Here is a 15000-nt window from a genome sequence, read left to right on the forward strand (position 1 = left end):
CCCTAGCTAAATTTGCAGCACTGCACTGCGGCTGACGCCTGGGTTATTCCAGTCTTCCCTTGGAATAGACCCTAGAGACAAATGTCCCCTATGGGATGAATAAAGGGAATTTATTTATTAATTTTATTTATAAATTCAACAAGGAAGAGCCAAGTGACGTAATCATCATTCAATCTATTGACAGAGATGACATAATAGGCAGTGATGTGGAGATGCCAAAACACACGCTGGCCATCTTGATGTTGATAACTACGACCATTGGACTTATCAGCTGTGGCTTCCTGTTCTTCTTGCTGGTCAGCACCATATGGGGTGATACGAGGGGGACCATCAAGGTACCGATGTGTGTTTGTATGTGTGTTTGCGTAACCATCGTTATGTTAACCTGACACTGAATCCAAAAGAACTGGCAGTTTGACGTCATTATTTGGTTTTTGTACCGTCAAGTGAGTTGTTAGTACAGCTCATGGAAACAAGTTATTTCATTGGTTGAACTATTGAATACAACTCACGATTTGTTTTCTTTTGTGGTCACCTCGCCCTAGCTCACTTTGCGGCGCTGCTCACTCTGCAGATGACGCCTAGGTTTATTCTAGTCTTCCCTTGGAATAGACCCTAAAGACAAATTTCCCCTTGGGGATGAATAAAGGGAATTTTATTTATATTATTACTGAGAAAATAGCTCTTCCTTTCCATTTTTAACATCTGCGGATATTATAAGTTCTATAGATAGTATGCGCTTGGCTAAGAAGTTCACAACACTGCCATCCGGAACTATAACGGACCAACACACAAAACTATGTGTAATCTTGGTCGTTTATGGTCCGATAAATGCAGTTTAATGAGAATTACTCACACACACATATGGCAAAAAAACAATAACAAAGGCTTGAGTGACGTCATCTTCGTTCTATCTATAGTTTATGGTTTTGTTTCTTGATTACTCTGTTGTTGACTAAGACATCGACTGACTCGTTGAACGGCTTTGTTCATCTTGTGGTTTGTACCCCGCCTCTGAACCTGCAGGTCATTGGTTCGAGAACCGCTGATGGCGGCGCAAACTTTACTCGTTGGAAAAGACGCTTTCCTTTATTAACATTTTCACACCATACTCAGGTGTAAAAGGGGTACCCGGCAGGTAACAGCAATGTCCCTATGGAAATAAAATACCAAGCATAAACTGTCGTCCTAACTCTGGCGTTTATATACATTATCCACTAAACGTGCTCAAAGCGCATTATAAGTGGTCCCAAGCCAACAGCAACACGTGACACGTAGGATGAGACACTGTTAAACCTGTTATACGTCAGTAATTTTTTTCGACAGAGGCAACGCTGTTGACGGCCAGGTACATCATTTGTAGGGTGAGAGAATGTGAGTAATGAGCTTTTTCTAAGGACTCAACTAAGAGCCGCTCAGATTAGGACTCGAACTTTGGACCTTCCGATCCGAAGGCCAGTGTCATACCTTTAGACGCCATAGCCTATGCATTATTATTATTATTATTATTATTATTATTATTATTATTATTATTATTATTATTATTATTATTATTATTATTATTATTATTATTATTATTATCAAATTAATTATATTAATTATCATATATATATTATTATTATTAATTATTATTATTATTTTATTGCTATATATATATTAATATCATATAATTAATTATTAATCAAAAAAGAAACAAAACATATCAATAATCAAGGACTAAATCGACGAATTTCATATATTTTAAATGCTAATAATAATATATGCAGATACTTCACAAATAATAATAATAATAATAATAATATAATAATAATAATAATAATAATAATAATAATAATAATAATAATAATAATAATAATAATAATAATAATAATAATAATAATAATAATAATAATAATAACAATAATAACATTCCCTTTATTCATCCCATATATGGGGAATTTGTTTCCCGGGTCTATTCTAAGGGAAGACGGGAATAACCTAGGCGTCAGCCGCAGTGCAGCACCGCAAATTGAGCTAGGGCAAGATGACTGGCCACGAAGCACAGCGATGAGCGATCGAACTCGGTACCTTTCGCGTACGAAGCAAAGACCGTACCGCTGAGCCACGCTGTCCTCTGTTTGAGTTTAAACGGTTGCAGAGATTGCACTATCTATAGATAGTATGCGCTTGGCTAAGAAGCTCATAACATTGCCATCCGGAAGTATAACGAACCAACACACAAAACTGTGTGTATCCATGAACGTTTATAGTCGGGTTAATACAGTTCAGTGAGCATTACTCATAAACGCGGATGGCAAAAAACAATAACAAACATCTGAGTGACATCATCTTCGAACTACCTATAGATAGAGAAGCTCAAACATTGCCTGGAATATAAGGCACACACAAAACTAATCAGACTTATAGATAGTATGCAATGACGTCATCAGCCTTTGTTATTGTTTTGCCATCCGCGTTGTGAGTGTCTCACTAAACTGTATAACCACAAAGTCAGTTACACAGAGTTGTGTGTGGTCGTATATCATGCAATGTATGACTCCATGGCAACCATTCTATCTATAGTCGGGTTAATACAGTTCAGTGAGCATTACTCATAAACACGGAAGGCAAAAAACAATAACAAAGACTTAAGTGACGAACTATCTATATAACATTTTTTACTCTCATCCTTCCAACCCAGAAAAGTGAAAAGTTTCTCCTCTACAACGTCATCGCCCCCGATGCTGTTCTGGCCGTGTTCATTTTGGCCATTGTGTGTCCAGGTAAACTTTGGGCTTTGTCAAATGTAGTCTTTGTTATCATCATCATCATCATCATCATCATCATCATCATCATCATCATCACCATCACCATCACCATCATCATCATCTTCATCATTTAAAGATACTTTTTCTGTATTTAGTTTCTCTGGTTTATATTAATTATCCCGAACCCCACCTCTCATTAAGCGCCCCCCATATCCCCTCATTTACCAACCCCCCCTATCCCCTCATTTACCAACCCCCCCCCCTTTCCCCTCATTTACCACCCCCCCCTATCCCCTCATTTACCAACCTCCCCTATCCCATTCATTTACCAACCTCCCCTATCCCCTCATTTACCAACACCCCCCTATCCCCTCATTTACCAACCCCCCCCCTATACCCTCATTTACCACCCCCCTCCTATCCCCTCATTTACCACCCCCTCCTATCCCCTCATTTACCAACCCCCCCCCCTATCCCCTCATTTACCACCCCCATCCCCTCATTTACCAACTTCCCCTATTCCCTCATTTACCAACCCCCCCCTATCCCCTCATTTACCACCCCCCTATCCCCTCATTTACCAACTCCCCCCTATCCCCTCATTTACCAACCCCCCCTATCCCCTCATTCACCAACACCCCCTATCCCCTCATTTACCACCCCCCCCTATCCCCTCATTTACCAGCCCCCCCCCCTTATCCCCTCATTTACCACCCCCCTTATCCTCTCATTTACCAACTCCCCCCTATCCCCTCATTTACCAACCCCCCCCCCTATCCCGTCATTTACCAACCCCCCCACCTATCCCCTCATTTACCAACCCCCCTATCCCCTCATTTACTCCCCCCCCATCCCCTCATTTTCCAACTCCCCCTATCCCCTCATTTACCAACCCCCCCTGTCCCCTCATTTACCAACCCCCCTATCTCCTCATTTACCAACCCCCCTCCCCCTATCCCCTCATTTACCAAGCCCCCCCCCCTATCCCCTCATTTACCAACACCCCCTATCCCCTCATTTACCAACCCCCCTATCCCCTCATTTACCAACCCCCCTTATCCCCTCATTTACCACCCACCCTTATCCTCTCATTTACCAACTCCCCCCTATCCCCTCATTTACCAACCCCCCACCCCCCTATCCCGTCATTTACCACCCCCCCCACCTATCCCCTCATTTAGCAACCCCCCTATCCCCTCATTTACCAACCCTCCCCCCCCCGATAACCTCATTTACCAACCCTCCCTATCCCATCATTTACAACCCCCCCTATCCCCTCATTTACCACCCCCCTATCCCCTCATTTATCAACCCCACTATCCCCTCATTTACAACCCCCTATCCTCTCATTTACCAACCCCCCCCTATCCCCTCATTTACCACCCCCCCCTATCCCCTCAATTACAACCCCCCTATCCCCTCATTTACCACCCCCCCCCCATATCCCCTAATTTACCAACCCCCTACCCCCCTCATTTACCAACCACCCTATATCCCCTCATTTACCACCCCCCCCCCATAACCTCATTTTCCACCTCCCCCCCTGGTTTGGTGACTTTTAAACAAATCGTTCTATTTATTTTATGTGTTTCTAACCAGCGACCTACACCAACAAATGGCCATATAGTAGTTTTATCACCAACTGGCTCGGGTACATATTCCTGTGGTCAGTATTCCATGCCTCTCTGGCGATGGCCAGTATCTGTAACCTCATCGCCATGTCCTACAGACAAGCTACAAGGTAAGCAAAACCAACGTTCTCTCAGGGGACAGATTCCTGTGGTCAGCGCTCCATGCCTCCTTGACCATGGTCAGTATCTGTAACGTCATCGCCATGTCCTACAGAGAAGCCACGAGGAAAGCAAAAACAACGTTCTGTAAGGGTCAAGGACATCATTACATAGATGTCGCTGGTAAGGGTACATATTCCAGTGGCCTGTGACGTAGCCATCGTTAACATATAGCCTGACAATAGAACCGTAGCCATCATTAACATAGCCTGACACTAGAACCCGTAGCCATCGTTAACATATAGCCGGACAATAGAACCGTAGCCATCGTTAACATATAGCCTGACACTAGAACCGTAGCCATCGTTAAACATAGCCTGACACTAGAACCCGTAGCCATCGTTAACATATAGCCTGGCACTAGAACCGTAGCCATCGTTAACATAACAATATAGCCTGACACTAGAACCGTAGCCATCGTTAACATATAGCCTGACACTAGAACCGTAGCCATCGTTAACATATAGCCTGACACTAGAACCGTAGCCATCGTTAACATATAGCCTGACACTAGAACCGTAGCCATCGTTAACATATAGCCCGACACTAGAACCGTAGCCATCGTTAACATATAGCCTGACACTAGAACCGTAGCCATCGTTAACATATAGCCCGACACTAGAACCGTAGCCATCGTTAACATATAGCCTGACACTAGAACCGTAGCCATCGTTAACATATAGCCTGACACTAAAACCGTAGCCATCGTTAACATATAGCCTGACACTAGAACCCTCTAAGACTGGAAGTTTGACGTCATTTTTTAGGTTTGTGTGGCGTCTAGTGAGTTGTCGTTAGTAGTGCTCATGGAAACAAGTTATTTCATTGGTTGAACTATTGAATACAACTCATGATTTGTTTTCTTTTGTGGCAAAAGACTGGCATTTTGACGTCATTTTTTGGTCAGTATCAGGCTTTACGAAGGCTACGCCTGTGGCCTGGTTACACTCCTCCCTGGCTATGACGAGTATATCTGTAACCTCATTGCCATGTCCTATGGACAATCTACGAGCTATGTAAGGGAAGGTATCAAGAGGTATGAGGTTCGATCCCCTGGTTCCTGGTTAAGTGTCTTCACTTTGAAAAATGAATAACAATAGGACATGAAATGGACGATTCTCTTCGTCCTTTGCGTTTCATTTTCATTTTGTCGATAAAGGGGAGACCCGAAACGTCCGCATTATCTGTTTTCGTTTAACAAATTGAAGCTTCTATCTCATTTTCTAAAGTTTTTAATTTTTTTTTCCTGAGCTTCAAGCCACAACAATTTCATCGTTTTCACATCGGGGTTTTTTTTGTGCGCGGCTATAGAAGGATCGACATTGACGTCACTCAGCTCTTTGTTATTGTTTTTAGCCAGCGATTTTTATGAGTAGTTCTCACAAAATTGTATCAATCATCAGACTATAAACGTTTAAGGTTACACATAGTTTTGTGTATTGGCAAGATTTATCTGGCTGGCGGATGTTGTGAGTATTTTACCTTATCGCATAGCATTAGCATGGTCTTGTGGTAAGACTCTCACCTTCGGTCTGGAATGTCAACGGCTCGAGTTAAACACTCAGAGTCCCTTAGTTGAGTCCTTGAGAAAGGCTTTTTACTCACGATTCTCTCACCGTTCTCAGGTGTAAAATGAGTACGTGGACGTTTTCAGTTTTGTGTCTATCGGAAAAAAACAACAAGATTGTAATAATATCGCCTAGTAGTTATTATGTCCCGTCCTACATGTTAAGTGTTGCTGTTGGCTTGGGACCCCTTGTAAAACGCTTTGAGCAAATTCATTGGATATTGCGCTATATTGCATACTCCAGTTTCAGTTTTTCTGTTTTTATTTGATCGATTTTTTCATTGGATTTTGTTGATATTCAAAGGTGTATAACTCATTAAAAATACACATTTAAATAATTCTAAAGGTTATCTCCCCTCCTGTGAACAAAACCCAATGGTGCCGTACACTGAAACTCCCCTCTCTCCTCCCCATAAACCCCGCCCCCCCCCAAAAAAAAAACACACCAAAACAAAAAACAAAAAACAAAAATAAAACAAACAAACAATCAAACAAACAAAAAAACCCAACAAAAACAAAAACAGAAACTAAAGAAACAAAAAAAAAATCAACATTATTATATAAAAAGCATCATAAACAAGTAAACAAAAGAAAAAAAAAAAAAACAAAAAAAACAAAACAAATAACCCCCCCCCAAAAAAAAATAAAATAAATGGAACGAAAAATACCCCCCCCCCCAAAAAAAAAAAACAAAAACACAGAAAACTAAATGGAGCGAAAAATACCCCCCCCCCCAAAAAAAAAAAACAAACAAAAAAAACAAAAACAAAATCATTTTAATAAAAAACGAAACAAAAAAGAAACCCGAACAAAAAACAAACTGCGAAAAAAAACAAGAACAGAAAGAATCCAAAGGACTCATCTCTCGTTCTTGCAAATTCGATGATGAAGGGACAGGGCATGTCACAAGAACATAAATATTCCATTATTTAATAGGGAATGAGATTAGCGGAAGAGTAGCGTCCCTTGATTGGACGTCACCCATAGTCTGTGACGTCACTGGCGGAAAAGTTATTAGAGAGAGAACGTCATGTTGGTTGTGCGCATGCGTCTCTCGTCCTCGCTTCCGGTGAAAGCGGCTTGAGACACTTCAAAACCAAATTGACGTTCTCTCTGTAAGGGGACGTCCAATCAAGGGACGCTACTCTTCCGCTAATCTCATTCCCTATTAATTGATATATTTTTTGTCTATATATTCACTTCTTATTCACATCTTTCTATATATAGAACAAAATTGGTTTAAATAGTATGATGTCACGTCGCCCAGTAACGGCGGCCATCGTGGTTCTAAACAAAGAAAATCTGTACTTTTTATTCTTCATGCTGGCTAGAACTTTTCATGTGTCTTGTGATCAGAATGTGTTAAAGTCAAAACATGATCAGATTTATGGTGGGTTTTTTTTTCTATCTGGATACACTTTTATGCTCGTCGGAGAAATGTTTCATAAGGGCGTCCGCCATTGATCGATAGTTTAGGCAGTTTAGTTAATGCGTAATACGAGAAAAGTGCGTCCGACGTTGATTCTCCGATAGTATTAATCAGACTATAAATGTTTAAGGTTACACAAAAATGCGTCAATACGAGAAAAGTGACGTCACGACTGTTGAAGAGTATTCTCACCAGCTAGTATTAATCAGACTATAAATGTTTAAGGTTACACATTGCTTTGTGTGTTGGTATGTTGTATCTGGCCGGCGGATGCTTTGAGTTTTCTAACTGAACGCAATGCATCTTATAGATAGTATGCACTTAGCTAAGAAGCTCACAACATTGGCATCCGGAAGTATAACGCAAAAAAACTTTGTAACCTTGAACGTTTATATTCTGGTTTAATAAAGTTTAGTGAGAATCACTCCCAAACGCGGATGGCAAAATACAATAATAAATGATTGAGTGACGTCATCTGTGTTCTATCTATATCCTCAGATATGATTTGATCAACAAGAAATCCACGCTATTTCTGCTGAGCGCCAGCTACGCCAGTGTGTCTTTTTGCCTGTGTAGCCTGCCCGCCACTGAGAGGAGTGGCTTTATGTTCAGTCACTTCTGGTTTCAGTAAGTTGTAGCTTCATGATTGATTGGTTGATAGGTAGGTAGGTAGGTAGGTAGGTGGGTTGGTGGGTAGGTAGATAGGTAGAGAGGTAGGTAGGTTGGTAGGTAGGCAGGTGGATGGGTGGGTAGTTAGGTAGGTGGGTGGGTGGGTGGGTAGGTAGGTGGGTGGGTGGGAGGGTGGGTTGGTTAGGTAGGTAGGTAGGTAGGTAGGTGGGTGGGTGGGTAGGTAGGTAAGTAGGTAGATGGGTGAGTAGTCTCTGTAGCCTGCCCGCCACTGAGAGGAGTTGCTTTCTGTCCAGTCACTTCTGGTTTCAGTAAGTTGCAGCTTCTAGGTTTGTAGGTAGGTAGGTAGGTAGGTAGGTAGGTAGGTAGGTAGGTAGGTAGGTAGGTGGGTGGGTACTTACTTACTACTTAATCCTCTTCGGGCCTTGAGGCACATAGTGCATCCACCAGACATCTCCATTTTCTTCGATCGGCTGCTATTGCGGTGGCTGTATTCCAGGACAGGCCTGCTTCCTGTAATTCTTTCTCCATGGTCCTTCGCCAGGTTTCTTTGGGTCTTCCCCGCTTTCTCTTCCCATTCTGCTGTCCAGTACAAGGCTGTCTTGGGAAGTGACCCTTTTTCCATTCTGGCCACATGCCCCAGCCAACGCCATCTTCTTTTTATTTGGCTTTCAATGCTAGTGCAGTCAGCTTTCTTTAATAGATTCCCTGTTTTTATTTTTGTAGGCCAAAATAAATTAAAAATTCTTTTTAAACACTTGTTAAGAAATGCTTCTAGGTGGGTGGATATATAGTGGGTATGTATGTGTGTCATCTTGCCCCCCCCCCCCTCCCCCCCACGATGGTCTGCCATCGACTGAGAGGAAAGTGCTCTGTTTTTAGGCATTCCATTAAGTTATCCCTACTAGTTCCAGCAAATTGTCTAGGGACCCTTTGTAAAGCGATTTGAGCACGTTTAGTGCGGATATCGAGCTCTATAAAAGCTCAGGTAATTAATGGCTCAAGTGAAACTAACAAAAAAATAAAAATAAAAATAAAAACAAAACACAGCAACAACAACAACTAATCCCCAGACAAATTTCTGAGCATTTCAAAGCGTTATTAAATCTTAATGAGGGTAAATTATTGATATTAAAATTTAACTAGATAAATAAAATAAAATAAATAAATAAAATAAATAAAATAAATAAAATAAATAATAATAAATATACCTTTATTCATCCCATTTGGAGAAATTTGTCTCTAGGGTCTATTCCAAGGGAAGACTGGAATAACCCAGGCGTCAGCCGCAGTTCAGCGCCACAAATCGAGCTTGGGCGAGGTGGCTTGCTCAAGGCCACACAGCGTAGCGGTGGGTGATCGGACTCGGTACCTTTCAGGTACGAAGCAAAGACCGTACCGCTGAGCCACGCTGCCCCTAAATATAGCGACCACAATTTTTATCTCTTAAAAATTTTGAATTTTAAAAATTTCAGTTTCTGTATTATTTTTTCTCTCTTTAAATCTATTTGAGAAGCGAGGATAATTGAGGTCGTTTTCACAACGACCGTTTCCATGTCGACAGGGGAAGCTTTCAAATGAAAGGGGATCTTCTAATTACCAGCCAGGGAGTTCCACCTCCGTTTGATTTGGATTTTGAAAGTAGGAGGATTTGTGTGGAGTGAGAAGGTTGTAGGGTTTGTGTGGAGTGGGGAAGTTGTAGGGTTTGTGTGGAGTGGGCAGGTTGTAGGTTTGTGTGGAGTGGGGAGGTTGTAGGGTTTGTGTGGTGTGGGAAGGTTGTAGGGTTTGTGTGGAGTGGGAAGGTTGTAGGGTTTGTGTGGAGTGGGCAGGTTGTAGGGTTTGTGTGGAGTGGGAAGGTTGTAGGGTTTGTGTGGAGTGGGAAGGTTGTAGGGTTTGTGTGGTGTGGGAAGGTTGTAGGGTTTGTGTGGAGTGGGAAGGTTGGTAGGGTTTGTGGGAGTGAGAAGGTTGTAGGGTTTGTGTGGAGTGAGAAGGTTGTAGTGTTTGTGTGGAGTGGGAAGGTTGTAGGGTTTGTGTGGGTGGGAAGGTTGTAGGGTTTGTGTGGAGTGGGAAGGTTGTAGGGTTTGTGTGGAGTGAGAAGTGTAGTTGTGTGAGTGTGGTAGTGTTTGTGTGGAGTGGGAAGGTTGTAGGGTTTGTGTAGTGTGGGAAGGTTGTAGGTTTGTGTGGAGTGAGAAGGTTGTAGGGTTTGTGTGGAGTGGGAAGGTTGTAGGGTTTGTGTGGAGTGGGACGGTTGTAGGGTTTGTGTGGAGTGGGGAGGTTGTAGCTTTGTGTGGAGTGGGAAGGTTGTAGCTTTGTGTGGAGTGGGAAGGTTGTAGGGTTTGTGTGGATTGGGAAGGTTGTAAGGTTTGTGTGGAGTGGGAAGGTTGTAGGGTTTGTGTGGAGTGGGGAGGTTGTAGGGTTTGTGTGGAGTGGGAAGGTTGTAGGGTTTGTGTGGAGTGGGGAGGTTGTGTAGGGTTTGTGTGGAGTGGGAAGGTTGTAGGGTTTGTGTGGAGTGGGAAGGTTGTGTAGTGTTTGTGTGGAGTGGGAAGGTTGTAGGTTTGTGTGGAGTGGAAAGGTTGTGTAGGGTTTGTGTGGAGTGGGAAGGTTGTAGTGTTTGTGTGGAGTGGAAAGGTTGTAGTGTTTGTGTGGAGTTGAAAGGTTGTAGGGTTTGTGTGGAGTGGGAAGATTGTAGGGTTTGTGTGGAGTGGGAAGGTTGTAGTGTTTTTGCGGAGTGGGAAGGTTGTGTAGGGTTTGTGTGGAGTGGGAAGGTTGTAGTGTTTGTGTGGAGTGGGAAAGTTGTGTAGGGTTTGTGTGGAGTGGGAAGGTTGTAGGTTTGTGTGGAGTGGAAAGGTTGTGTAGGGTTTGTGTGGAGTGGGAAGGTTGTAGGTTTGTGTGGAGTGGAAAGGTTGTGTAGGGTTTGTGTGGAGTGGGAAGATTGTAGGGTTTGTGTGGAGTGGGAAGGTTGTAGGGTTTGTGTGGAGTGGGAAGGTTGTAGGTTTGTGTGGAGTCAGAAGGTTGTAGGTTTGTGTGGAGTGGGAAGGTTGTAGGGTTTGTGTGGAGTGGGAAGATTGTAGGGTTTGTGTGGAGTGGGAAGGTTGTAGGGTTTGTGTGGAGTGGGAAGATTGTAGGGTTTGTGTGGAGTGGGAAGGTTGTAGGGTTTGTGTGGAGTGGGAAGGTTGTAGGGTTTGTGTGGAGTGGGAAGGTTGTAGGGTTTGTGTGGAGTGGGAAGGTTTTAGGGTTTGTGTGGAGTGGGAAGGTTTTAGGGTTTGTGTGGAGTGGGAAGGTTGTAGGGTTTGTGTGGAGTGGGCAGGTTGTGTAGGGTTTGTGTGGAGTGGGAAGGTTGTAGGAGTTGTGTGGAGTGGGAAGGTTGTAGGGTTTGTGTGGAGTGGGAAGGTTGTGTAGGGTTTGTGTGGAGTGGGAAGATTGTAGGGTTTGTGTGGAGTGGGAAGGTTGTGTAGGGTTTGTGTGGAGTGGGAAGGTTGTAGGGTTTGTGTGGAGTGGGGAAGTTGTAGGGTTTGTGTGGAGTGGGCAGGTTGTAGGTTTGTGTGGAGTGGGGAGGTTGTAGGGTTTGTGTGGAGTGGGAAGGTTGTAGGGTTTGTGTGGAGTGAGAAGGTTGTAGGGTTTGTGTGGAGTGGGAAGGTTGTAGGGTTTGTGTGGAGTGGGAAGGTTGTAGGGTTTGTGTGGTGTGGGAAGGTTGTAGGGTTTGTGTGGAGTGGGAAGGTTGTAGGGTTTGTGTGGAGTGGGAAGGTTGTAGGGTTTGTGTGGAGTGGGAAGGTTGTAGGGTTTGTGTGGAGTGGGAAGGTTGTAGGGTTTGTGTGGTGTGGGAAGGTTGTAGGGTTTGTGTGGAGTGGGAAGGTTGTAGGGTTGTGTGGAGTGAGAAGGTTGTAGGGTTTGTGTGGAGTGGGAAGGTTGTAGGGTTTGTGTGGAGTGGGAAGGTTGTAGGTTTGTGGTGTGGAGAAGTGATGGTTTGTGTGGAGTGAGAAGGTTGTAGGTTTGTGTGGTGATGAAGGTTGTAGTGTTTGTGTGGAGTGGAAGGTTGTGGGTTTGTGTAGTGTGGGAAGGTTGAGTTTGTGTGGAGTGAGAAGGTTGTAGGGTTTTGTGGATGGGAAGGTTGTAGGGTTTGTGTGAGTGGACGGTTGTAGGGTTTGTGTGGAGTGGAGATTGTAGCTTTGTGTGAGTGGGAAGGTTGTAGCTTGTGTGGATGGAAGGTTGTAGGGTTTCTGTGGAAATGGGAAGGTTGTAAGGTTTGTTGGAGTGGAAGGTTGTAGGGTTTGTGGGAGTGGGGAGGTTGTAGGTTTTGTGGATGGAGAAGTTGTAGGGTTTGTGTGAGTGGAAGAGTTGGTAGGGTTTGTAGATGGAGGAAAGTTGTAGGGTTTGTGTGGAGTAGGAGAGGTTGTGTAGGTTGTGTGGAGGGAAGTTGAGGTTTGTGTGGAGTGAAGTGGTAGGTTTGTTGAAGTGGAAGTCTTCGTAGTGTTGGAGTGAATGGTAAGTTGTTGGGGAGTTGAAATGTTTGTAGGGTTTGTGTGGAGTGGGAAGATTGTAGGCTTTGTGTGGAGTGGGAAGGTTGTAGTGTTTTTGCGGAGTGGAAGGTTGTGTAGGGTTTGTGTGGATGGGAAGGTGTAGTGTTTGTGTGGATGGGAAAGTTGTGTAGGGTTTGTGTGAGTGGGAAGGTTGTAGGTTTGTGTGGAGTGGAAAGGTTGTGTAGGGTTTGTGTGGAGTGGGAAGTTGTAGGTTTGTGTGGAGTGGAAAGGTTGTGTAGGGTTTGTGTGGAGTGGGAAGATTGTAGGGTTTGTGTGGAGTGGGAAGGTTGTGTAGGGTTTGTGTGGAGTGGGAAGGTTGTAGGGTTTGTGTGGAGTTGGAAGGTTGTAGGGTTTGTGTGGAGTGGGAAGGTTGTAGGGTTTGTGTGGAGTGGGAAGGTTGTAGGGTTTGTGTGGAGTGGGAAGGTTGTGTAGGGTTTGTGTGGAGTGGGAAGGTTGTAGCTTTGTGTGGAGTGGGAAGGTTGTAGGGTTTGTGTGGAGTGGGAAGGTTGTAGGGTTTGTGTGGAGTGGGAAGGTTGTAGGGTTTGTGTGGAGTGGGAAGGTTGTGTAGGGTTTGTGTGGAGTGGGAAGGTTGTAGCTTTGTGTGGAGTGGGAAGGTTGTAGGGTTTGTGTGGAGTGGGAAGGTTGTAGGGTTTGTGTGGAGTGGGAAGGTTGTAGGGTTTGTGTGGAGTGGGAAGGTAGTGTAGTGTTTGTGTGGAGTGGAAAGGTTGTGTAGGGTTTGTGTGGAGTGGGAAGGTTGTAGGGTTTGTGTGGAGTGGGAAATGCGATCGTTTTCAAAGTGCAAAAGATGTGTGAGAAGATGAAGAAAGATTAGGGGGAAGAAAAAGATGGAGGATATGTGCGGCTATGTGGTCTTGTGGTATGACACTCGCTTTCGGATCGGAAGGTCCTGGGTTCGAGCCTCGCGCTCGGCGCATAGTTGAGTCCTTGGAAAAGGCTCTTTACGTACTTTCTCTCACCGTACTCAGGTGTAAAATGAGTACCTGGCCGTTAACAGCGTCGTCTTTGTCCGAAAAATTATAATATCGCCTAACAGGCGTCATGTCCCGTCCTACATGTTAAATGTTGCTGTTGACCAGGGACCCCTTGTAAAGCGCTTTGAGTGGATATTGCGCTATATAAAAGCTCATTTAAAAGAAAAAGATGGAGGATATGTAAGGAAAACTTGAGGATGCGACTGAAGTTAGTTGCAAAGTGGAAGTTTTGATATAGGAGGAGGTTGAAGAAAGAGACGCAAATAAAGTTGATAATAGAAAATGAGTAGGAGAATAAGAAAAAGAAGAGAATGGTGAAGAGGAGGAGGAGGAGAATTTTGGGAAGTTCGGGGAATGTTCACACTGGTATTAATACGCTTCAACAGTCGGAACGTCACTTCCCTCGTAGTGACTCATGGCAACTTAGTAACTGGCTCTAAACTATCGTAACAATGGCGGACGCCCTTATGAAATATTTCTCCGACGAGCATAAAAGCGTATCCAGAGGAAATAGAACATTATAAATCTGATCATGTTTTGACTTTTACACATTCTGATCACAAGACATATGAAATGCTCTAGCCAGCATGAAGAATAAAAAGTACAGATTTTTCTTTGTTTAGAACCACAATGGCCGCCGTTGCTAGGCGAAGTGACATCAGACTATTGAATCCAATTCTATCGGGGTGATCCAAATTTTATAAGTACGGTTATTTTATAACCAAAATAACTTCGTGGGAGGGAGGACCTTTGTAATGAGGTTGTGCCAAAATGTTGTTTTAGTAAGATTGGCCACAAAAATACCCAAATTGCCCAATCAAAGAATAAATTCTAAAAAAAGAAAGATAAAATTCTCTTTGTTCATCCCATAGGGGAAATTTGTCTCTAGGGTCTATTCCAAGGGAAGACTGGAATAACCTAGGTGTCACAAATTGAGCAAGGGCGAGGTGACTTGCTCAAGGCCATCACACAGTGCAGCGGGTATTGGACTCAGTAACTTTCGGGCACGTAGATAATGAGGAGCTTTTTTTTAGCTTTTATCTAGAGCAATATCCACTAAACGTGCTCAAAGCACTTTACAAAGGTCCCCAGCCAACAGCAACACTTAACATGTAGGACGGGACACCTGTTAGGCGATATTATATTTTTTTCGGACAGAGACAACGCTGTTAACGGCCAGGTACTCATTTTACACCTGAGTACGGTGAGAGAATGTGAGTAAAGAGCCTTTTCCAAGGACTCAACTATGTGCCGAGCTAGGCTCGAACCCAGGAACTTCCGATCCGAAAGCGAGTGTCATACCACAAGACCACATAGCCGCACAAGGAGGA

At 43.7% G+C, this 15000-nt stretch overlaps 1 protein-coding gene across 2 annotated transcripts in view; it reads left to right on the forward strand.

Moving 5' to 3' along the window:
- LOC144955994 (uncharacterized) overlaps window positions 1-15000 on the forward strand; it is a 37787-nt gene that overhangs the window by 4406 nt on the left and 18381 nt on the right. For both annotated transcript variants that reach the window (XM_078886258.1, XM_078886259.1), the window contains exons 2-5: window positions 185-335; window positions 2681-2762; window positions 4347-4488; window positions 8032-8160. In XM_078886258.1, coding sequence (XP_078742384.1) covers window positions 185-335; window positions 2681-2762; window positions 4347-4488; window positions 8032-8160 — 504 coding nt within the window. The remainder of the gene's footprint in view (window positions 1-184; window positions 336-2680; window positions 2763-4346; window positions 4489-8031; window positions 8161-15000) is intronic.

The sequence above is a fragment of the Berghia stephanieae genome, chromosome 10, assembly GCF_034508935.2.
Source record: "Berghia stephanieae isolate SIO BIC M18660-M18661 chromosome 10, UCSD_Bste_1.3, whole genome shotgun sequence".
Classification (NCBI taxonomy): Eukaryota; Metazoa; Mollusca; class Gastropoda; order Nudibranchia; family Aeolidiidae; genus Berghia; species Berghia stephanieae.